At 35.8% G+C, this 23106-nt stretch overlaps 3 protein-coding genes across 4 annotated transcripts in view; 2 read left to right on the top strand and 1 right to left on the bottom strand.

Moving 5' to 3' along the window:
* The first annotated feature begins 249 nt into the window (after positions 1-249).
* LOC144837612 (cyclic nucleotide-binding domain-containing protein 2-like) lies at positions 250-10582 on the top strand. 2 transcript variants are annotated; one of them, XM_078692808.1, is made up of 12 exons: positions 250-325; positions 1155-1322; positions 4941-4985; positions 5660-5878; positions 6330-6493; positions 6708-6864; positions 7121-7272; positions 7585-7723; positions 7874-8126; positions 8632-8791; positions 9486-9600; positions 10086-10582. In XM_078692808.1, the coding sequence occupies exons 2-12, from the start codon at positions 1161-1163 to the stop codon at positions 10578-10580; spliced, it is 2061 nt and encodes a 686-aa protein (XP_078548934.1). In that variant the 5' UTR covers positions 250-325; positions 1155-1160; the 3' UTR covers positions 10581-10582. The 2 variants fall into 2 exon arrangements, with proteins under 2 accessions (XP_078548934.1, XP_078548941.1); XM_078692815.1 differs by lacking the exons at positions 250-325; positions 1155-1322 and adding an exon at positions 2462-2926.
* Positions 10583-10719: 137 nt separating this feature from the next.
* Positions 10720-13995, bottom strand: LOC144838149 (coiled-coil domain-containing protein 12-like). The gene is made up of 6 exons (XM_078693513.1): positions 13887-13995; positions 13384-13448; positions 12831-12910; positions 12592-12688; positions 12097-12173; positions 10720-11819 (listed from the first exon to the last, which is right to left on the bottom strand). The coding sequence occupies exons 1-6, from the start codon at positions 13968-13970 to the stop codon at positions 11728-11730; spliced, it is 495 nt and encodes a 164-aa protein (XP_078549639.1). The 5' UTR covers positions 13971-13995; the 3' UTR covers positions 10720-11727.
* An 8453-nt stretch (positions 13996-22448) lies between these two features.
* Positions 22449-23106, top strand: part of LOC144837398 (uncharacterized) — a 47517-nt gene continuing 46859 nt past the window's right edge. The window contains exon 1 of the mRNA XM_078692476.1: positions 22449-22529. Within this exon, the coding sequence (XP_078548602.1) occupies positions 22494-22529 (36 nt within the window). The 5' untranslated portion in view covers positions 22449-22493. The remainder of the gene's footprint in view (positions 22530-23106) is intronic.

Below are 23106 nucleotides of genomic sequence, written 5' to 3' on the forward strand. Positions count from 1 at the left end.
AGTCCTAGATATAGTATTAATATTGAAAAGAAATATGCCGAAGGAAATGAAAATAAATGGTAGATAAAATACAAATGATAAATAAAATAAATACATTATCGATCCTCCCCTCGGCTCACGCCGCGCCCCTCCCCCCGTCCGGTCCCCGCGCAAAAAGGAAACGCGTAAACCAATGACGCGCTACGCTCACCAAACACACCGTTCCTTTTTTCGGTTCTGAAAACTTCTCGACGGCGGCCGGCCGCCAATAACCACCAGAATATCTTTTTCTTTTCAAGAAGTTATTGTCGCCTAAAGCCTTGTCTACAACAAACTACTAAAGGTAGTATTTATATGTTTAAAGTTATGATTAAATTTGCTTTTTATATCTAGTGAAAAACGTTAGACATATTAATTCTAGGCCTAGGCGCGCCTATGCCTTTTATTTGATTTTTACCTGTCGTGCGCTTCTTCGAATTTGTAGAAGCAAAAAGGACGTGCGTGGTACGTACGTCGTGCACATGCCGCTTGAATGCGCACGCCCCCATTGTTGTCATCATGTGCTCAAGAAGAAGAGCCACAGCGGATTGCTATAAAGCAGTCTATAAACTGTATTCGAGGGAGACCTTTATTTTGTGAGTGTAATGGTATAATGTATAAATTATAATCAAAGAAATTGTTTCCCCCAGGATATGACAAAACACAATTAGTATCAAGTGATAAAAGGCTTTATTATCAAAATGTTTTTAAAGTTTATTCGAGGAAAGCTTTTTTTTAAAGTGGGGCGTTAATTCGAGTAAATGGTATCCACATCTATCAATGAGTATCATATCATTCATTTATTTCTTCCTTTCATTCTTCCACAAAATAGTGTTAATGTAATTAATAATAGTGATCTATTATATGCTAAATATGCTAAAATTATGCTAAATAATAAATGGGGCTTTATGGCGCATTATCAAAGCCAATGCGCTTCCGGAGACATAACAAACGGAAAACAAAGAAAAGACATGAGTTTAAAAAGGTGAGACGGTTCTCAAAGTAACCTTAAAAAGCAATTGAAGTAGCCTGACGGATAGAGATAGGTAAACCGTTGCAAAAGGAACGAAAAACAATAATGCTTTGTTGACGGATATGGACGGAATGAGCGAATATTATTATTATGTTGTTTGCAGAAAAATATGGCACTGTACCGTAGACAGACACGTCACCGTGTTGATCAGTTACACAAGTCAAAAAGTATCCCAGGAATAGAACTGCAACGGTTGTCGAGAAGAGTTTGGAGAAACTGGCGTGGACATATGAACACACGGAAAGACGAATCAGATAAATGCACAAAACAAGTAAGAAGTAGGCATATTGCCAAGTGTGATGTGCCCAAATATGGTAGTGATATTCCCAAATATGTAGTGATATGACATCATCATGTCCATATATGAGCACATCACATTTTTTAAGTAGAAGTTTGACAAGGCTTAAGTGTTGCTTTGCATGCCGTGAATAAGAATGTTCCTTTATTCGTTTTATTTGTTTGTACAACAAACAGAGAACATTTATTTTAGGTCGCATAGTAGTTCCGACGATCCTCTTTGAGCTTGTAACTTACGTCAACTTTTTGTGTTGCTCTTCTTTGAGCTTGCAACTATCGGATCTTCTTCTAATTTTGCAACTATGTCTATTAGTTACTAAAACAACCACTATTAATATTTTGACTTAGTTCTTCCACAATTGTTGTCGCAAACGAATGTCTCTTGACTCATCAACTCTTCCCTTCTTGTTGGCACCTTGAACTGCTTAAGATATTGGTAGCTTTTAGGTTTAGGTCAGTTTCATAAACGGGTAATAAATCTTTAAAAAAAACAAAAAAATAAATGCAATCTTCTTAATAATATTGATTGATCGATAGGTGTTTTGTATTTTCAGTTATCTGCAAAGTTAACTTTTGCCTATAGATAACCATCATAAGTTTGTATATTACAAACATGATGAAACAACTGTATGTATGTATGAAAAGTTCTGTCTACACTATCAAAATGTATGTGATAACAAAATATAATGTGCCCATATGGACACGATGACACCATATCACTACCATACATGAGCAGATCACACTTTTTTTGTCAAACTAATTTGATAATGTAGACAGAGTTGTAGAGCCAGGCTCTATAATATTCAGAATAGCACCAAAGTGGTACTAAGTTTGTCATTACAGCGCCCCCTCACTCACACACAACAATCGTTGTCAGGGTATGATCAACTTCATTACTGACTGAAAAGCATAAAATGTATAATTTTGGTAAACATTGATGCACAAACGATACGTTGGGGCTATCATTTGGATAATTCACCAGTCAGCATTTACGTGTGGCCTGGAATGAAATAAAATACAATTCGTTGACACCGAACTCATCATCGGCGGAAAAGTGAGCAATCTTGGAATGATTTGACGACCTTGTGAAAGATTTTTTAGTGCAACAGTTAGTTTAATTATGCACGATCATTAATCCAGCGAATACAGATTCAAACTAATTGAGGACGAGCATAATTTATGAAATTTAAATATTTGTTGTCGGTGCCAATTTAAATACGGTAGCAATCAACATTTCGAAAATCGTCGACGAACGACTATAGGCGCGCGACTGCAATTTATTTGAGAAGTAGGCCTAACAGATGAAATGCATAGGCCTATGTTTTAATGAATGTTCTGGGCAACATAGTGTTATTAAGAGTAACTACACATTACACAAATTAATTTTGAATTTCGACTGCCACGGCGTTTCTGTGAGTGTCTACTAACAAAACTAATATGGCATACGAGGAGAAATCTTGCGAATTGGACAACTACCATGATGACCGGAAGTATGCTTCAGAGAAAGGAGTTTTGGTAACTGTATTACTGGAAGACATCAGCGTTAGTAATGACCACTGGTATGATCCAAAGACTACAGTATGTATTCCGTTATATCATTTTTGATAGTTCGATAATCTCGACGTAACCGTCTGATCCCTACCTTTATTCCCCACGCCCATTGTCGTAACGCCGCATGCCCGAGGCTCCTGGTTTAGGTGGCTTTCCATCGCTGGAGGTCTGTGGTGTTTTTAGCTTTTTCGACATATTTAAATGCCTGATTTTTCCGTTACGCCACTGCCCACACATAATTGGTACGTGATTTATCCGATTAATAATAATAATTCATTGCGTTATTTATAAAAATCGATTAATTCATATCGTTTATTCCACTTGGAACGTGGTTGATAACGATACCTTATTCTAAATTGAAAACACGTTTTGTTTGCATTATTATGATAAAAATGCGAGTCCTAATCTAAAATGTTTTTTATCTAATATAATTATTTGTATTCAATTGGGTAGGGATGATTGAAAGTGTTCTGTTCCCAAATCATTATCCTGCGTCAGGGTGTGTACTTCATTTCTCCGTATCTTAAAGTACAGTGTATTAGGAAAGTTCCATTTCACAGCGTGTCTTGTTCGTCACATATTGTAACTGTATTATATGAAATATCTGGTATTCGGCTGGATGGACCACCCTCGTAGAATATTCCTGAAATAAATAAATATAAAATTCTTACGGTTGAGAGTCAAAATATTATGTGACACTATATTTTGGAATTTGCCTATAATACTATTCAAATTATGACATTTGCCTAGATATACTCTACGGTAGTTTATGAAATGGACAATCTGCTAATGTTATATTGAAAACTGTCATCTGACGAAAGCAAAATTAACATCTTTCTCGGGAGCCATCATCACTCATGTGGTTTGCATTACATGCGTACATAATATATCACTAAATTGTATACGATAATCAGGAGACAGTTATTAGTCTTTATGACTGCTAAAGGAAATAATGAAAATCGTCTACTTGTTACAACATCTGCTAATGATAAGCATAGTTAAATTGTTAGACATATATATGCTACAGGCCTAAGCAGTGTCTTCCTGTTCGTGAAATTAGACGAGTGCAATTTCCATGGCAATATTGAGCTGAATAAAAACGGGTTAAGTTTGTTTTGTTCGATTTAAATTATTCACTTTAGATAGCTACATGCATGTTTCAAATATATCAATATTATTTCTAGGGAAATATTGAATCATTTAATTGCAATAGCCTTTAAAACTACAAAACAATAAAATAAATATAAGCGAAATTAAACCAACATCATTCAGTGAATAAGGATTTACACTGAGAGGATTAGTATGAATTCTGTTTTTGTAAAATGTCTAAAGCTTGGTCTATACACGTCAATATCAAATTTTATGTGACAAAAAAGGTGTGATGTGCCCAAATATGGTAGTGATGTGACGCCATCGTATCCATGGGTACATCACATAAAGTTTGATAGTGTGGACAGAGCTTAAGGTCTATCAAACCAGTCTCTTATAGTTTCCCTCACCTTGAATACGTCTAGTATAGTATGGTGTATCGACAACCGGACTTTTGCTTAATAGATATTATGCTCGAGGGTAAACAATAGTCTTTACGCGTAATCATTGCGCACTTGCTAATAAAGCTCTGTCTACACTATCAAATTAGTTTGATGACAAAAACAAGTGTGATGTGCCCAAATATGGTAGTATCATCATGTCATATATGAGCACATCACATTTTTTTTGTCACATAAAGTTTGATAGTGTAGACAGAGCTTTAGATTAGTGATGACTCGGCTAGGAACATAACTGTTCACTCGCAATATTTTTTTATGCACAAGGTTATGAGTAGTGTATGCTAATTAAAAACGAACGACATCCAATATTTGTATATGATATCAAATTATGAATTCACTGAAGCAAAAATAACATTTTAATGGCAATTTATGAGACAATGTAGTCGTTAGATAAACATGTATTCTATCGATCAGATATCAAAATACACACGGCATCATACAATATTTACAATTGTCGTGTTAGACTAATATTTTATTCATTTTTTTTGCAGAATGAAGAAGTCGATACCAGGGTTTGGAGAAGAACAGATATATCGGTATATTCAACTTTCAAATAATCTTTATTGCCATCATTATATTAAAAACAAATATATATACTTGGAAAAATTAAAATTCATATAAATACATAAATAAGTGTTATCATAAGAGCAAACACAAGCAGAAAAAACCGTCCAAAAAAGAGACACGTACATAAAAGGATTCTAACATAGCAAAATTGCCTTTACTAATATTTTAGTAGGACTATATTTCCTATTAACACACATTTAAATTTGTCTAAATGTAAATATATAATGGTTTAAAACTGTAGGCCCACATTCATGAAAGAGGACTATCTTTAGTCCAGGACTAAAGAGTCCCCTTTCATGAATATGGGCCATATACACTAGTCGTGTATTTTGCGAAATGTCGTAGTAGAGTTGTTAGCCTGGGTGGTTAACGTGCTTGCCTTCCAATCCCAAGGTCCTGGGTTCTATCCTGACATAATCCAGTGTATACGTTTTTATTTAGTTTTATACAAACTGTTAATTAATACAGCGTTCAATTTATTTCTTGGGACTGTATCGATTAACGCTCAGAACAGCATTGTGTTGATATAATGGAAAGGAATTGACCGGGGCCGTTTTCCGTTGAAACGGAACAAGTGTGAATGCAACTTTAGTGTATTGGTATCATTAAAATCATTTTTTCCTATAATATTAATTATACATAGCCGAAGAAAAGATTTAAAAAGGCAATACGACAAGTACGGATGATTTGCGCCGTGAACATGAACCTCAACAAGTATGCTAACGAGGCCGGACATAGTATGTTTGCCGCTCACATGCCAGACTTACTGGCGTCGAAGTCGTCACCCAACGGCGTCGTCATGTCCCCCGATTCGAAAGAGACCTTAAGTTTTAACAGAAAAGATTACAAATTTAACTATGAGGTAATATCTTAAAACAATCTATCCAAATAATTAATGTATTAGTAACTTTCTTTTTTGCTGATCAAAGAAGTACAAATAATAGGCCTAAAGTAGGCATACTCGAATTTTGGATTCTCGAATTGGATCAACAAAAAAGAACATTGGCTATAAAATGGTAATATGTTTTATCAAAATTGTATTACAATCGTGTCTGCTGCCATTAAACATGAATTAATAGAGTTAAAAAAATGAGCAAAGAAGAATCTCTCTTGTGTAAAGTGCGTCACTCGTCGGGCGAGTGCAACTGAACGAAGTTAACCACAAGGACTGGTTGACAGAAAACACAAATCCCTGCTGTAGGCTTCTATTACGTCAACAACCAATTAACGGTTGTGAACTAAAACCAACACAAGCTGGATTTTTTTTACCGTAAAGAGTTACGCAATTCGATGTCTTTATTTTGTCCTTTTAGTTTAAATGGCCGAAAAAAACAGAGGCGGTACTTGAGAAGTTACCGAAAGAGAGAACACCAGAAGATATCTCTGTAATTCGTGGCTTGATGCGTGGTCTTCATAGCTTCCGCAAGTACACTCGAGAATCTCAGAATCTCATCTGTAAAGTTGTCCGTCTCGAAAGGTGAGTTTTTGAAGCAATAATTTCCACCCGATTCTCAGTACTGTTATCTCCACATTTAAGTCAATTTGTCTAGGAAAAGTCCGTACATCATGTAATCAGTGTATAACATTTTACAATTAATTTTACGTGTAGCCTAGAATTAAAAAAAGAGGAATGTGTTCAAATGTCAAAAAGATTTAGACTTTTCCAACGCTTTAATTCTTCTTTGGCATAGATATGGCAGAAGACGAGTGGTCGTGAGAAAGGGTCATATAGGCTATGCGTTTTATTTTGTGTTCTCGGGCGGAGCTGGAGTGACACTAGACGAAGATGAAGGCTCAGCGTTTAGGAATAAAGAGGTGTCGATTCTAAAGAAGGGAACTTGTTTTGGGGTAAGTGCGATGATGATCTTGTTGTCGAAGTATTGGCAGAGTCGGTCGCATCACATTGTAGTACGGTAGGTATTTAATAATGTTCGATTTGCGAGAACCTATGTTGTTGTTTGTCGTCGCCTCAGGAATCTACCGCCGAAGAATCCAGTAAAGGTGTACGTAGCAATAGATTAACATGACAGTAAATTCCTCCAACTACAAGCCGTCGCAAACCCAAAGCTCTTAAATGATACATTATTTCATAAAAAAAATTCAGGAAATAGCTCTTACGAAAGATGTTCGACGGACAGCCACGATCGTGTGTATGGAAGAGACGGAACTGTTAGCTGTTGACAGAGATGACTTCTTCAATAACGGACTTCATCGTCATTTTGAAAAGGAGTTCACATATCGATATGATTTCTTCAGGTAGGTTTAGATATTGTAAAATGGTGGGAAAGTAATTTAATCATGATCGTGTGGGACGCGGCATGCACCATAGGAAAAAAGCACACATGCATTTTTTCATGACAAACACTGTTAAATGTTTGTGGCAGTGGTCTTCGCTTTGAAGAAGTGTGATGTGACCAGGCAAGGCTGTGATATCATGTCCATGGGCACATCACATTTTGTTGTATCACATAAAGTTCATAGTGTAGACAGAGCTTAGGCTAAGGTTTCGAATCCACGTTTATTCAATGAATTTGCTCTTATATTTACCTGTTTATTATGCCTTTGTAGAAAATTAGATTTATTTTCGTCATGGTCAGAAGAGAAGCTGCAAGAGGTGAGCGATATGGGTCGAATTGAGGAGTACAACCACGACTCTGTTGTTGTCAAAGATCCCAGGGACACTGACTGGCTTTTATTTATTACTAAGGTAAGGTAGTAGAACCAGAGCCATGGTAGTACAACCACGATTATGTTGTCAGAGATCTTAATAGTGAAGAACCTGAATTGCATTGATAATTTGATTGTTGAAGTTGAGTTAATTTGCACGTTTCCACTTATCTGTATTTATTTTTTTCAGGGAAGGTGCGATGTTTTAAAATTAGTTGACATTGATCATTGCACAACCACGCCCATCGAAAGTCAGCGTCCGCAAAAACCACCACCACCACGAAATCTAACACCGCTGTCCTTTGGCGGAGACGTTCCCATGTCACTTTTCAAGAAGTCTGAAGAGATCCCTGACCCCGGAGATAGAGGTGGGCCTAGCCCCTATTCCTCCACATCACCCTGGATTACTCATACCTCAATATCCAATAGACCGAAAACAACGGGTAGGTGTTGTTATCCCTTTCACGTCGCCTAGGAAAACACCGGAGCGTCAATACCGGCGTTTTGTTAGGTTCTTTAAAATATGTAGTTTTGGTGGGCGACGTGAAAGGGCTAGGTACATCTCTTTATAGATAAACAATAAAAGCAGATGAACAATAAATGCGAATTTGGCTCTGTACGTATACGATTAAAAAAAACCTAAATAAAGTATTTTAATGCTATTGTTTCATAGCCGAATTTATTCGCGCGAATATTTTCATCTACCTTCTTTGACGTGAACAATTGCTGAACCAATCAGAACACATGAATGTGATATTTGCGCAGAAATATTCGCTATACTAGGCTAATTTATTCACGTGAATCGAAAATACGCGTATTCAATCAGAGCTCTTTCTCCAATTGGTTTAACACTTCGAATTTCGGTTTGTCATGTGATTTTTGGTTTTGATATTTTAAAAACGCTACTTGTTATATATATTTTTCTTATATTTCCTTCTTTAATTTTAGGTCAATTAGCTTTAAAAAAAGAACTGAAGTTAGAAGAAAGTAATGAACGGTCACAGAGCGCTACCGTCAGATTTGAAGCGTCGATATCAGACGACAAAGAAATGATGACACCTGAATTTACGTCATCTAGCAACACGCCAACAACCAATCAAATACCACGGTAGGTGTTACGTATACTCACCATACGAACTTTTGGAAATGTATCGATTAAGTGATTTATTCTCGTAAAACTACAATCGGATCTGTTATTTCCATAGATAGAAATGTAGGCCTAAAGCTTGGTTCCCACTAGGACGCAACGCAAGAACGTAGACCCAAAGCAAGCGAGTTGACCAATGACAATCGACTGTTCGAATAACCCATTGGTCAAATCAAATCACTTACATTGCGTTACGTCCTTGTGTTGCGTCTCTAATGGGAACAAAGCAAAATTGTTCAAATCACTTACGTTGCGTTGCATCTCTAGTGCTTTAAGCTTGGTTCCCACTAGAACGTAACGCAAGGACGTAAACGCAACGCACGCGTTTTAACCAATGGCAAGCGAAGTTATAGACAGTTAGCAATCACAAGCGAATAAGCCATCGCTTGTGATTGGTCAATTCACTTGCGTTGCGTTACGTTCCTGCGTTGCGTCGCAAGTGGGAACCACGCTTAAGCTTGGTTCCAACTAGGACGCAACGCGGTAGACGCAACGCACGCGAGTTGACCAATGACAAGCGACAGTTCGAATAATTCATCGCTTGTGATTGGTCAAATCCCTTTCGTTGCGTTGCGCCGTTAATGTAAAAATTGTATTTTCACACTTTATACTGCCTCAGTGAGTAGCATTGCATTCATACATTGTTTTATTATAGATCTCCTGCAATCTCGTCAAGTTCTAAGGTCCATGGGGTGCAGACGTTCAAGACCAAAGATGTTCAATCTGGTATATACGTCAAAGTGGACGCCTTGAGATTTGGCCAGTGTTTTGTAAGTTACTGTAAAATGTAGTGTGCACTAGTAAACTTTTGTTTGCAAACTTACAAGAAAGGTTTTCCAAAGTTTGCTAGAGTAGACCAGTTGCAGAAAACAAGTTTGCAGAAGTCTACACTAGCAAACTTTTGTTTGCCAACTCCAAGTTTGACAAGAAAAGTTTTCCAAAGTTTGCTAGTGTAGACCAGTTGAAACTTCAACAAACTGCTGAAAACAAGTTTGCAGAAGTATACATACACTTGCAACCATCTTGCAAAACCGAGGTCGGTAAGAAAATGTTTTCAAAGTTTGCTAGTGTAGATCCGACAAACTGCAGAAAACAAGTTTACAGAAGTCTACAAGCCAACTTCTTGAAACTCCAAGCTAGTGTAAACAAGGTTTTTCAAAGTTGAAAATTGGGAGGCACCATTGGTCCAACCAAACCAAAGCTGATTACACATTTAGGCATTTATTTAAAACAAAATTATGCTGATTTATTACAGGGTTTGGAGGGCGTGGTTGGAAATATGCCTTATCTATCATTGGTCAGTTGTGGATGTGAACTTATCAGGGTTTCAATGTCAAAGTTCAAAGAGTATGCAGATGAGAAAACTTTACAAAAAGTTCAAAAGATGATTCCCATGTATCCCACCGATCGCAATCTATGGAGTAGATTGGTAAGACAAAGCAAATGGAACAACTTCAAAAACACAACCATTGAAAATATCTTCAATGAAAAGAAATCTGGACGGCATACGTACATCAGTCGGCCCGGAGACAACTGTAAAACGCAATTTGTAAAGAACCCTTTCCCAAAAATAATCTTCAGCGCTCGAGATTGGGCGAGTAATGTTGTACCGCATGCATCAGGAAAATGTCAGTCAGAAAAACGCAGACAGAGTTCTAATCATTCAATGAGTACGGCATCGTTGCTTGAAAACCAGCCATCCGTATCAAGCATGGGCTCTTCAACTATCAAGGCAACAACAATGAGATAAACCAATGTTGTCTCAGGATAAACAAATCACAATTCACTCATTTTTTAAATAACCTTACTGCTAAATTTATGTAAAAAAACTCATTTTACAAAGTTACAGAATACTTGTAGAATATTAAATTATAGAAAGTGCAATATCTAACATTGACGTTTTAATAAAAAGTTTTTAGTATAGTAATTCACATTATTGTTGAATGTATTTTTTTTGCTGTTTCTATCATCCCTTGTTAGCTTCATTACACAATCTGTGATAATATAACAATACAGTAGATTGAACCTCTATTAAGGGGACACCTTCGGGACCCAACAAAGTATCCCTTAAGCTCTGTCTACACTATCAAAATGTATGTGATAAAAAAATGTAATGTGCCCATATATGGACATGATGATGTCATATCACTACCATATTTGGGTATACCACTACCATATTTGGGCACATTACACTTTTTTGTCAAACTAGTTTGATAGTGTAGACAGAGCATAAAATTGTGTTAAAGCCATAGTGTTAAAAATAATACACTACCTCGTTTCACAGGAAAGTGTCCCCTTAATACAGGTTCTACTGTATTGTATTCTTCACTTTTTTTAAAACTTAAACCTTCTAAATAAAGTCAGCATCTGATAATGATCTCTTGTTGAAATCCTCTGCATAGTATTTTTATTTTAATTGAAATGTTACAGTAATGTTAAAGTATTCCTTACTCTTTTGAGATTAATACTAATCTGATGGTATAATTAACTTGTTTTCTACTTTAGTGGTGGATCCAGCCAGAGGAAGGGTGCAGCCTCCCTTTCACAATTATTTAAACATTTTTTTGGCTAATCTTAAATTTTTTAACCTTCCCATAACACAGTACAGTATAATCAAATTTAAAATAGCAATTTTGTATGTTGTTAGACATTCTTGAACGTATATATCATTAATATTATAATTTATACCTATTTTCATTTTTATACCTTATACCTGAAATGCTTAGATCACTACTGTACTTTGCAACCCGTTCATTCATGGATCTCTCTATAGGTACTGTAGTACCATCAATACCATTACCATTTCATATGGATAATAAGACAATCATACAAACATGATTTTGCTGGGAATGTATGGCTTGGTGTTCTGTTCTTGTGTGTACATCTTGTGTGTTGTTTCAATCTGAATCGGACGCATTCTGTTGGGTCGTTGCCGTACCGACATTAACAACAGCTGACAAATCTTCCTCACCTGATTTGATCCTTTCACCTGAAAACAAAAGATTACGAAACATAATTTAATAAATTAAAAAATACATTGTGTTCAATATAATGAATAAATAAATATTTTGTTGTAAAAATCACTGTACTATACACGTTATTAGGGTTAATTAATCATTATTATGACCAAAAAAAATATTATAAAAAATATATAAAATAAAAGATGTTTAGGATACCTATCCAAATAAATATAAACATATATAAAACAAATAAAATAGATAAATTAAAGCAATTAATCAATTTAATTACAAGTTCTGGCCACTTACGGATTAATTCTGCTATGGCTCGTTGTGTCCTTCTTTCTAATCGTTCCAGCTTTTTTGCAACATCACGTTTTAAATCCCTGAAATTGGAAACACAAGAAGGTGGAGTGATTTTATTTTTGGAGTGAAACCAGAAAGCCAACTTGAGTTTTATCAACCACCAGTTTTACAGAACAAATTAATAATTAATGAAAGTGTTCCTATCTTCTCTCTATGAGGCTGGTCCTTCTAATGAGACAACAATCATGAAGTACACACGAATACATATGAAGTTCAACATTCATTAGAGCATACTTGTAGCATTGACTGCATAGGGGCTCTCTGAAGTCCATCCTATGCAAGGGCATAGTACTGTATTAGCTTAAAATTCAACAATAAATATAGGAAAATAATAATAAGTACCACAATTTTTAACTACAGTAGTACCCCTCCTTTGGGACACCCCTATTCAACTATTTGGCACTGAAGGTGGTCCCTTAATAGGAGTTCTACTCTTACCAATCTGGTTTTCTTGGAGCTAAATTCATGATATCAACTTCTTGTACGACCGGTGCTGGCTTGCCAGCTGATAACTGATCTGCAATTTGATTTTCAACTGAAAAAAAGAAAATATAAATTATTGATCAATAAAACTTTGATAAAATATATTTTTTATAAAAATAATAATTAAGACATTACATGAGGCTATTGTCAGACTCACATTAAGGGTACTCAGAGATGAATTAAGTAATACATACCTGATGGTAAAGCTGGGTCAGCTACCTTATTCTCTGCTAACTCATCATCTGTTGGTTGGTAATTTTTGAAGACAGGCTTGCTATAGGTAAATAGATAGAATTTATTTAGTGTTGCAGTTACAAACAGTAGAGAATACAGCATTAAAGTCTATTACAGTAGTAGTTAGCCTTATTTACAGTTAAGTGCTTACATCACTGGTTTTGATCAGAACATTTAAGCTATCTAACCCACTAGAACACGGGCTCACAAAACTTTTCCACCTTGAACCAGATTGGAAATTACAAATAATCTTGTTGGTAAGATGTACAGTAGAGCATAGGACAAAGTCCTGGAATGTCATGGACCTTAAAAGGATATTAACTCATTTTTAAACATTAAATTAATCATTACTTCTTTTATTTATTTAATTTTTTGTTTGCAGGCCATACGAAATGTACTCGCATGCTGCATTCGGCCTATGGGTTCCTGTTGAGTTCCACTGTACTATAATATGCACACAGCAGAACCAGACACAAAGTAAACATTTTCACAACCCTGTGATTGTTTCCTTACTTTGTTGTTTCATTGGCATTTTCTTCTGCAAACCGTTTAGCTTCTGGCTCAGAACTATCATCATTCTAATATTGATAAAAAGATAATTTTATAAATTAAAAAAAAATAATGTTATTCTTTTGTTTGTGTATACACACAGACTACTACTACTAGTACTAGGCCTACTACCACTACTAGGCTAGACACAGCTACAATTAAATCATATCTCTCTTCTCGCATCTTGTGGTGGCTAGCTAGAAAAGTAGACGTAGGTCCTGTGCACGGTGTTTGTATTGGCCTAGCTAGCCTAGGTCTACTACTTCCCAGCTAGGCTAGCCTACATAGGGCCTAGGGCTAGTAAGTAAGTGGCTAGCTAGGCCTGGCCCTCTGCCAGAGGCTCTGCTGGCATGCATGGCTGCTAAAGAGACACAGTAGAGGCCTAGCTAGCTAAATTATTATCCTATATCATTTAAGTTTTAACAATATAAAATTTAGAATATACAAATATTAATCAATGAACTAACGTTTCCTTGTTTTTTCTTTTTTAATGCTTTTAATCTCTCTTTTCTTTTTCGAGCTTCTTCCTCGAGTGAACCCACCGCCGCCATATTTTCAACGTTTGTTAGTTGACGCCCTCAATGTTCGAATAATTTTTGAGAGAGAGGAGTTAATTATTAAAATATATCAAGAGGTATATTCAGAGCGCCATTTCGGCGATCGAGCATTCTCTACTTCTACGGAGCGCCATATATGCCTTTATTTACTTCCGAAATAGAAATAGTACTACGGTAACTCTGGTTCAGTGGACCAAATTTAGCACCAGTGGAGCACATACAGTGATGATATAAAATAGAAATAAGTCACTAATTTTAATATCTTTTCGTATGTTAATACACACTGTGCTCAAGTGGACCCAATTTGGCGTCAGTGGAGCACAGTGATATAAAATAGAAATAAGTCACTGAATTGTAATATCTTATCGTATTTTAATGTACAATGTACTCAAGTGTACCCAATTTGGCACCAGGCGAGCACAGTGGTATAAAATAGAAATAATTCACGGAATTTTAATATCTTTTCGTATGTTAATACACTGTGCTCAAGTGGACCCAACTTGGAGCCAGTGGAGCACAGTGATATAAAATAGAAATAAGTCACTGAATTTTAATATCTTTTCGTATTAAGCATATTTGAATACCTACCGGTATGGTACCATACATGGTCGACAATAGAGTGTCACATATCTCTATTAAAAAAAAACAATATTAAAAAAAAAAAAAATATCCGTCGAGGTTTGAACCCCAGCCGATAGCGCTCAAAACTGAGCATTACCCGTTACGCCACCAAGTACATGACTGAAAAGCTGACAATAGTCTATTTATACGTGTATTACGTAATTGATCATTACGTCATAAATATCTTATTAACCTTTCTAAAACCAAATTGATCAGTTAGCTCAGTCGTCTGAGCGTCGTGTTAACAACACGTATGTCGTGGGTTCGATTCCCACGCTGGTCGGTGGAATAGAGTTAAGGCTATGCGAGCCACTGTGTTTGGGGTTCACAGATCATACGTCCCCCTTTCCACCACACATCATGAGGCGACAACATCAATGCATCTGGTGATGTGGTGGAAACGACCCCAAAAGGCTGTGGCAGGGCCTTAGTGCTGAGGCAGGGAGAGCACATTTACCATCTTTTTTTTTTTGGCTCTTGCAAACTGCTTTGATGGTTTAAATTTTATGTTTAGCGCCCTCAATTTATTTTAATGTAAAAAAAAGGGAATTAATTCTCTTCGTTACGTGTTTAGAAGATAATTAATTTTATCTCATCGTAGTTTGGTATGCCGTGCGTTTGTTATGCAAATGAGTGTGCACATGTGCTGTAGGAAAGACGGTATTGTTAGTCATTCGCGATCAACACACAACACTGTTCAATTTTTATTTTGTTAATCTTTTACATTAGAATTGTAATTCTACCGTTACACATTATAGTGTACTTTTAAATATCCGTTTCATGCAAGATAATTGTATTGTAGGCCTACTAATATGTTGTGAATAAAAGTTTATGGTAGAATAAATAAATAAATAAATATGTTTTAAGCAGATCTTCGAAATTGAAGCATATATGAAGTCGAGTTATTTAAAACCCAACCTAAAATTCGCATCTGGATAGTTGAAATTTAACATTATAATTATCAAAGGTGATATGATAAATCTAATTGTTTTCTAAATTATAGAAATATTAAAATTAGTAAGTAGGCTTTTGTGTGCTAGCTCTGTTTATATTTCATAATTTTGTTTTGTTGAATTACCGTCACGGCCGCGTGCATTGCATGTCTCACACTTGGGAAACAATTACCATTGTATGGCTGGTCCTGAAGACTTTTATATTTCGTTTCATAATTTCCGGGGACTCAGCTTTCATTCTTAGCTCTGCCCCAACCATGGTGAGCTTAACTGGAGACTTAATATTGAATTTCATATTTCAATAAATATTTTTTTCAAAATTGTCTTTGCTCAGCCCCAATCATGGTGGGGTAGTGAAGACTCTTACATATCATGTTTCAAAATACTATAGGTGTCATTTCTGGGGACCTTGTAGCTATTTTAAACAGATTGGGAAGCCCTGCGTTGTTATGCAAATGAGTTTGTGCAGGTGTAATGGGGAAGATGGTATTGTTAGTCCTACGCGGTGAACACGCCACAAAATTAAATTTAAAAGATAAATTTTGATTTTGTTAATCTTTATTAGAAATTCTAATCACAAAAAGATACAATTTTCCGGGCGGGAATCTAGAAACTCCCCTCCTTTAGTTTAGTGATATAAAATAGAAATAAGCCACTGAATTTTATTTTCTTTCCGTATGTTAATACACACTGTGCACAAGTGGACCAAATTTGGAGCCAGGGGAGCACAGTGATATAAAATAGAAATAAGTCACTGAATTTTAATATCTTTTCGTATTTTAATACACATTGCTCAAGTGGACACCAACTTGGAGCTTGTGGAGCACAGTGATATAAAATAGAAATAAGTCACTGAATTTTAATATCTTTTCGTATTAAGCATATTTGAATAGCTACCGGTATGGTACCATACATGTTCCACAATACAGTGTCACATATCTCTATTAAAAAAAAAAACAATATTAAAAAAAAATAAAAATATCCGTCGAGGTTTGAACCCCAGCCGATAGCACTCAAAACTGAGCATTACCCGTTACGCCACCAAGTACATGACTGAAAAGCTGATAATAGTCTATTTATACGTGTATTACGTAATTGATCATTACGTCATAAATATCTTATTAACCTTTCTAAAACCAAATTGATCAGTTAGCTCAGTCGTCTGAGCGTCGTGTTAACAACACGTATGTCGTGGGTTCGATTCCCACGCTGGTCGGTGGAATAGAGTTAAGGCTATGCGAGCCACTGTGTTTGGGGTTCACAGATCATACGTCCCCCTTTCCACCACACATCATGAGGCGACAACATCAATGCATCTGGTGATGTGGTGGAAACGACCCCAAAAGGCTGTGGCAGGGCCTTAGTGCTGAGGCAGGGAGAGCACATTTACCATCTTTTTTTTTTTGGCTCTTGCAAACTGCTTTGATGGTTTAAATTTTATGTTTAGCGCCCTCAATTTATTTTAATGTAAAAAAAAGGGAATTAATTCTCTTCGTTACGTGTTTAGAAGAGAATTAATTTTATCTCATCGTAGTTTGTATGCCGTGCGTTTGTTATGCAAATGAGTGTGCACATGTGCTGTAGGAAAGACGGTATTGTTAGTCATTCGCGATCAACACACAACACTGTTCAATTTTTATTTTGTTAAAGACCCCTTCCCTGCAATTTTGGACGTTTTTTGGAAAATAATACATATATATCACTTTAAAAACATTAAACCATGTCATTTCTTGTCTTAAATGTACGTTTTATGGTAAATTATGATAAAAAGTGAGAAACAATGCACTACCTAAGTAGCTCGCGGCGATCGACCTCTCATGGACGGTCTTAGGCCTAGCCTAGCTAGGCTTAGTTTTGTAGGCCTAGCTGGTAAACATCGGTAACGTACGAACATCGTACGCGAGCTATATACCTAGCCTGATGTTGTATAGTTGCTGCATTAATTGTCTTTCTATTTTTGCCAGACTCCGTTGATACAAATTGGGGAAAACCCGGTATTTTCGCTGAAAAGTTAGGAGTCTTCCATTTGTTTTGGCCTCACGATCGATCGAAAAGTGGGCGAATTACAGGTGAAAAACAAAAATATCAATCCGCGCGCAATGCATTTTGGGATTTATAGCGGGCCGCTATAATTATTAGAATCGACTTATTTTTCACATTTTTAACCGTTTAAAGACGAAAAAAGTTATCGCAATAGGACCATATAGTATTATTTTTACATTAAATATAGTTTGTGATCTTAAATTAGATCTAAAAAACGTAGGGAATGGGGCTTTCTTTTACATTAGAATTGTAATTCTACCGTTACACATTATAGTGTACTTTTAAATATCCGTTTCATGCAAGATATTGTATTGTAGGCCTACTAATATGTTGTGAATAAAAGTTTATGGTAGAATAAATAAATAAATATGTTTTAAGCAGATCTTCGAAATTTAAGCATAATTATGAAGTCGAGTTATTTAAAACCCAACCTAAAATTCGCATCTGGATAGTTGAAATTTAACATTATAATTATCAAAGGTGATATGATAAATCTAATTGTTTTCTAAATTATAGAAATATTAAAATTAGTAAGTAGGCTTTTGTGTGCTAGCTCTGTTTGTATTTCATAATTTTGTTTTGTTGAATTACCGTCACGGCCGCGTGCATTGCATGTCTCACACCGTTGGGAAACAATCACCATTGTATGGCTGGTCCTGAAGACTTTTATATTTCGTTTCATAATTTCCGGGGACTCAGCTTTCAGTCTTAGCTCTGCCCCAACCATGGTGAGCTTAACTGGAGACTTAATATTTAATTTCATATTTCAATAAATACTATTTTCAAAATTGTCTTTGCTCAGCCCCAATCATGGTGGGATAGTGAAGACTCTTATATATCATGTTTCAAAATACTATAGGTGTCATTTCTGGTGACCTTGTAGCTATTTTAAACAGTTTGGTAAGCCCTGCGTTGTTATGCAAATGAGTTTGTCCAGGTGTAATAGGGAAGATGGTATTGTTAGTCCTACGCTGTGAACACGCCACAAAATTAAATTTAAAAGATAAATTTTGATTTTTGTTAATGTTTATTAGAAATTCAAATCATGTAAAGATACAATTTTCCGGGCGGGAGTCTAGAAACTCCCCTCCTTTAGTTTACAAAAGTAATCTTGAAAAAACCCTATGTGGAAAAGAAGCCTATCCGTTGAAAAGAAGCCACCGTACCCAAGAGTACTAAAAAATTAGGAACATTCGGGGTGTTATGGTGTCTATTTAATGGAAAAATGAATGCCATATACTTTTGTTTATGATTTAAGGTCCACTTGCCTAGGCCCGACATTTTCAACCCTCCAAATATCTCTCTTTCAAAAAAAAATAATATTAAAAAAAAAAAATATCCGTAGAGGTTCGAACTCCAGCTGATACCACTCAAAACTGAGCATTACACGTTGCTCCACAAACTGAAACATAACTGAACAGCTGATAATTGTCTATTTATACGTGTATTATGTAATTCATTATTACATCATAAATATGCTATTAACTTTGATAAAACCTAAATGATCAGTTAGCTCAGTCGCCTGAGCGTCGTGTTGACACGTATGTCGTGGGTTCGATTCCCACGCTGGTCGGTGGAATAGAGTTAAAGGTATGCGACCACTGTGTTCATAGAATTGTACGTCCCCCTTTCCACCACACATCTTGAGAAGGCACTAGCAATGCATCTGGTAATGATGTGGTGGAAACGAACCCAAGGCTGCTGCAGGAGAGCACAATTTTTACTCTTTTTTGGATTTCGGTACATGTATTTGATCTCGTAAATTTTATGTTTAGCGGTTTCAATTTTAATGTAAAAAAGGAATTAATTATCTTCGTTACGCGTTACGTGTTGAAAAGAGAATGTATCCCTCATCATAGTTTGGTATGCCGTTCGTTGTTATACAAATGAGTTTGTGCAGGTGTAGTGGGAAAGATGGTATTGTTAGTCATTCGCGGTTAACGCGCCCCACTGTTAAATTTTGATTTTGTTAATCAATGTTGCAACATTGGTAGCGAAATGTCCGATTCTTCATAGTAGTTGGTGTGTATGGCCGCACCGTCCCAGAATAAACATGTTTTAAACAGATAGTCTCCGATGGATTTTGCATAGGGTTAATGGAGAGTGAAATAAGATCAAATACAGAACATTTGCAAAGATACCGATTTCCAGACAAATTTCGAAGCTTAGACTAATTCCGCCGCCGGGCTAGGCCATAGGCATATACGAAGTCGAGTTTTTAAAGTAGAAAACTCCACCTAAAATGTTGAAGTCGCATCTGGATAGTTGAAATTTTAACATTATCATAATTATCATAGGTGACTATGTATAGTAATAAGTATAAGTAAGTGCATTTCTGGGTTTCATTGCTCTGCTTCAACCATGGATGGGCTAGTACTGGAGACTTAATATTTAATTTTATATTTCAATGAATAGGTGCACTTTCCGGAAACAAGCTCATATATTGTCCTGGTGAGTCTTATATAGTTTGTTTTATTCAAATAATGTAACGTCATTTTTTCGGGCGGAAACCTACTGTATACAGCTCTTTTTTCAAATATGTCTTTGCTCAGCCCCAAGCATGGTGGGGTACTGAAGATTCTTATGTTTGAAAACATAATAGATGTCATTTTCGGGTACCTTGTAGCTCTATTTTAAACAGTTTGGTATGTGCGTGCGTTGTTATGCAAATGAGTCTGTGCAGGTGTATTATGGTAAAGATGGTATGTTAGTCATTCGCGGTCAACACGCCACACTGTTGAATTTTGATGCTGGTAATTATTTACATTAGAAGATTTTTCAAATCATGTAAATAAAATATTTTCCGGGCGGGAAGTTTGCAGTTCCCCTCGTTTAGTTTGCAAAAGTAATCTCGAAATAAACTCCATGTGGAAAAGAAGCCCACCCAAGAGTACTAAAAATGAAGGAGCACATGGGCTTCTTTTCGAGGTTTTATGGCCGTCTATTTAATGGAAAATGCCATGCAAGTTTGTTTCTGATTTAAAAAAAGTTCCACTTGACATTTACAATCCTCAAAATATCTCTCTTTCAAAATAAAAGAAAAACAATATTCATTATTTTCCATTAAAAAAAATCCACTGGCGCAGAATTGGGTCCACTTGAGCACAGTGTATTAACATACGAAAAGATTGAAACTTGAGTGACTTTATTTCTATTTTATAACACTGCTCCTCTGGGGCCAAAGTGGGTCCACTTGAGCACAGTGTTTTATACGAGAAGATATTAAAATTTAGTGACTTTATTTCTATTTTATTTTTTTATTAAACCTTATTTTGTGAGAGTGACCCTAAACAGCATATGCAGACAGTCAAAAACATATATGAAAAAACGGATGAACTATGTTCAAAAAATTTAAATATATAATATAGGCCTATGTACTTAAATACAAAAATATAGCCTACAATACTATACAAAACGTTGAGTTTTTTCTTTTGGGATTAAATATTTTTTTAGAGCAGACTTATTTATTGTTACCGCATTTCTTAGTTTGGTGGGTAGCAGGTTCAGGTATGTTGTGCTCTATAGATGATGAAGCTGTTCTTAAAAGTTTCAGTTTTAGGGAAAGGGACGACAAATTTCCTCTCACTTACACTTCGAGTACATCGATGATTTGGAATTCTGGCAAGACGCAGGGCAAGGTATTCCGGAGCAAGACCATTTACAGACCTGTAGGCAAGGCAGCCCAGTTGTAGAATGCGATGTTGGACTGTATGAAGATTTAAGGTGTTGTAAATGTTAGTTCGTGGTGTGAGAGGATGAGCTTTAAGGATAATGCGAAGTGCTCTATTTTGAATGGTCTGTATTCGGTCAATATTCGATCTGATTCCCCAAACACTACATCAATAGACAATGTGTGGGAGGATTATAGTGTTATAGAGGAGTATGGATGTGTGTTTATTAATGAAATGACCGAGCACGCGATGAGATGGAGATGGACAAGCCCAGTTTGGAACGGAGTTTATTTACATGAAAAGAAAAAGATAAATTTGAATCAATGTGAATGCCAAGATGTTTCTGTTTGTCAGTTTGTGATATGGGTATATACGAAACGATATTAAAAGTAGTAACTTTTATTTCTATTTTTTTATCACTGTGCTACCCTGGTGCTAAATTGGGTCCACTTGAGCAGTTACCGTAGTATTATTTCTATTATTGAAGTTAATAAAGGCATAAATGGCGCTCCGTAGAGAAGTAGAGAATGCTTCAGTCGTCAGAATGACGCTCTGAATATACCCCTTATTGATCATGATTGAATTATTAAAATTATCAATACGTAACCTTTACACCCGAGTTTAATAATCTCTATGACCACTCAGTCAGTTGGGAAACCCTTTAATTCCTTTTTTTGTTGGGACGGCAATTTTGTTTTGGCGAAAAATGTATTTTTAGACCAGTAAGAAAGAATAATTGATTACCATTATTTGGATGATATATGCCGTTCTATTTCATTGGAAGATTTTGGAAATATAATCATCTCATTTTCACTTTCCGTGAAATTAATAAAAAAAATATATAGTAAAAACGTATAGATAGGCTGCCTATTATGTGTTATCCACTTTTGTTTTAGAAGACATTTTCAAGCAGAGCGTGTACTGCAACATACAAATACAATGTTACCTAAACACTCTCCATAGATTTAGAAAATAATACAGACATTAAATTACATTACATTTGCCGTCTATAGGTATTGATTATTTTTAAATGTAGTATTTGGATATTCAACCATGGATTAAATCCATGATTCAACTATATGTGGTGGTGGTACAATTTAATCTATATAAAGTGCGCCATCTATCAAAATGGTAATTATATTTTCGATGGATCGATCATCATCGACGAACGACAGAAAAAAATATCCGCTCGAGTTCTCACGAACAAACAAAGCGAATATGACTTGAGAATGCTTGCTAGGCATCATGAAATTCACTCGTTTAAGGTGACAATTTTCCTAGTTTTTTTTGGTTCCACAATTATTTTTCAATAATGTATTATATAAGCAATAGTTTCTAGTCATTATAGTTGAGGATAGGCTGTTGTTTTGTTATTTAAATAGGAAAATATAGCTCGTTAAGTGGAACAAACTCTGCAGCAGACCCTGCCGTTTAGCGGCGGCAAGCCTAGCCTAGCTTAGTAGCTAGGCCCTAGTATTTCTATAATAATACTCTGTGAGGAGCGTTCGCGATCTGGACAATTCGGGTCAGAGGCCGAAACGAACAGATGTTGTGCTTGCCACCAAAATACTAAGTTTATGTTTTACTGAGAGTTAACTATTATTATATGTACTCTAGTCTATAAATGAATGATGATACTATAATGTGTAAAATAAAAGTCTAAAATTCATACCACCAAACAAGAAGGAAGTGACCAACTAACAAGAAGTCTAACTTAATTCATAATTGTTTAATTTATTAAATTATTTATGAATAATTAAACATTAAGAAACTATCTATTGCTGTACCTAAACAGACTACAACTACTGTTGGCCTGCAGTCTGCTTTTAGGCAGTAGGCCCA

The sequence above is a fragment of the Antedon bifida genome, chromosome 1, assembly GCF_963402885.1.
Source record: "Antedon bifida chromosome 1, ecAntBifi1.1, whole genome shotgun sequence".
In the NCBI taxonomy this organism is placed as follows: Eukaryota; Metazoa; Echinodermata; class Crinoidea; order Comatulida; family Antedonidae; genus Antedon; species Antedon bifida.

Bases quoted from the DNA above. Each gene is read 5' to 3' on its own strand.
- LOC144837612 (XM_078692808.1), top strand. From the start codon at position 1,161: ATGGCACTGTACCGTAGACAGACACGTCACCGTGTTGATCAGTTACAC. The intron at 5,879-6,329 runs GTAATATCTTAA...TTGTCCTTTTAG, and splicing joins ATTACAAATTTAACTATGAG to TTTAAATGGCCGAAAAAAAC. The intron at 7,273-7,584 runs GTAGGTTTAGAT...ATGCCTTTGTAG, and splicing joins TATCGATATGATTTCTTCAG to AAAATTAGATTTATTTTCGT.
- LOC144838149 (XM_078693513.1), bottom strand. From the start codon at position 13,970: ATGGCGGCGGTGGGTTCACTCGAGGAAGAAGCTCGAAAAAGAAAAGAG. The intron at 12,911-13,383 runs GTAAGGAAACAA...ATTTACCTATAG, and splicing joins AATGCCAATGAAACAACAAA to CAAGCCTGTCTTCAAAAATT. The intron at 11,820-12,096 runs GTAAGTGGCCAG...TTTTGTTTTCAG, and splicing joins AGCCATAGCAGAATTAATCC to GTGAAAGGATCAAATCAGGT.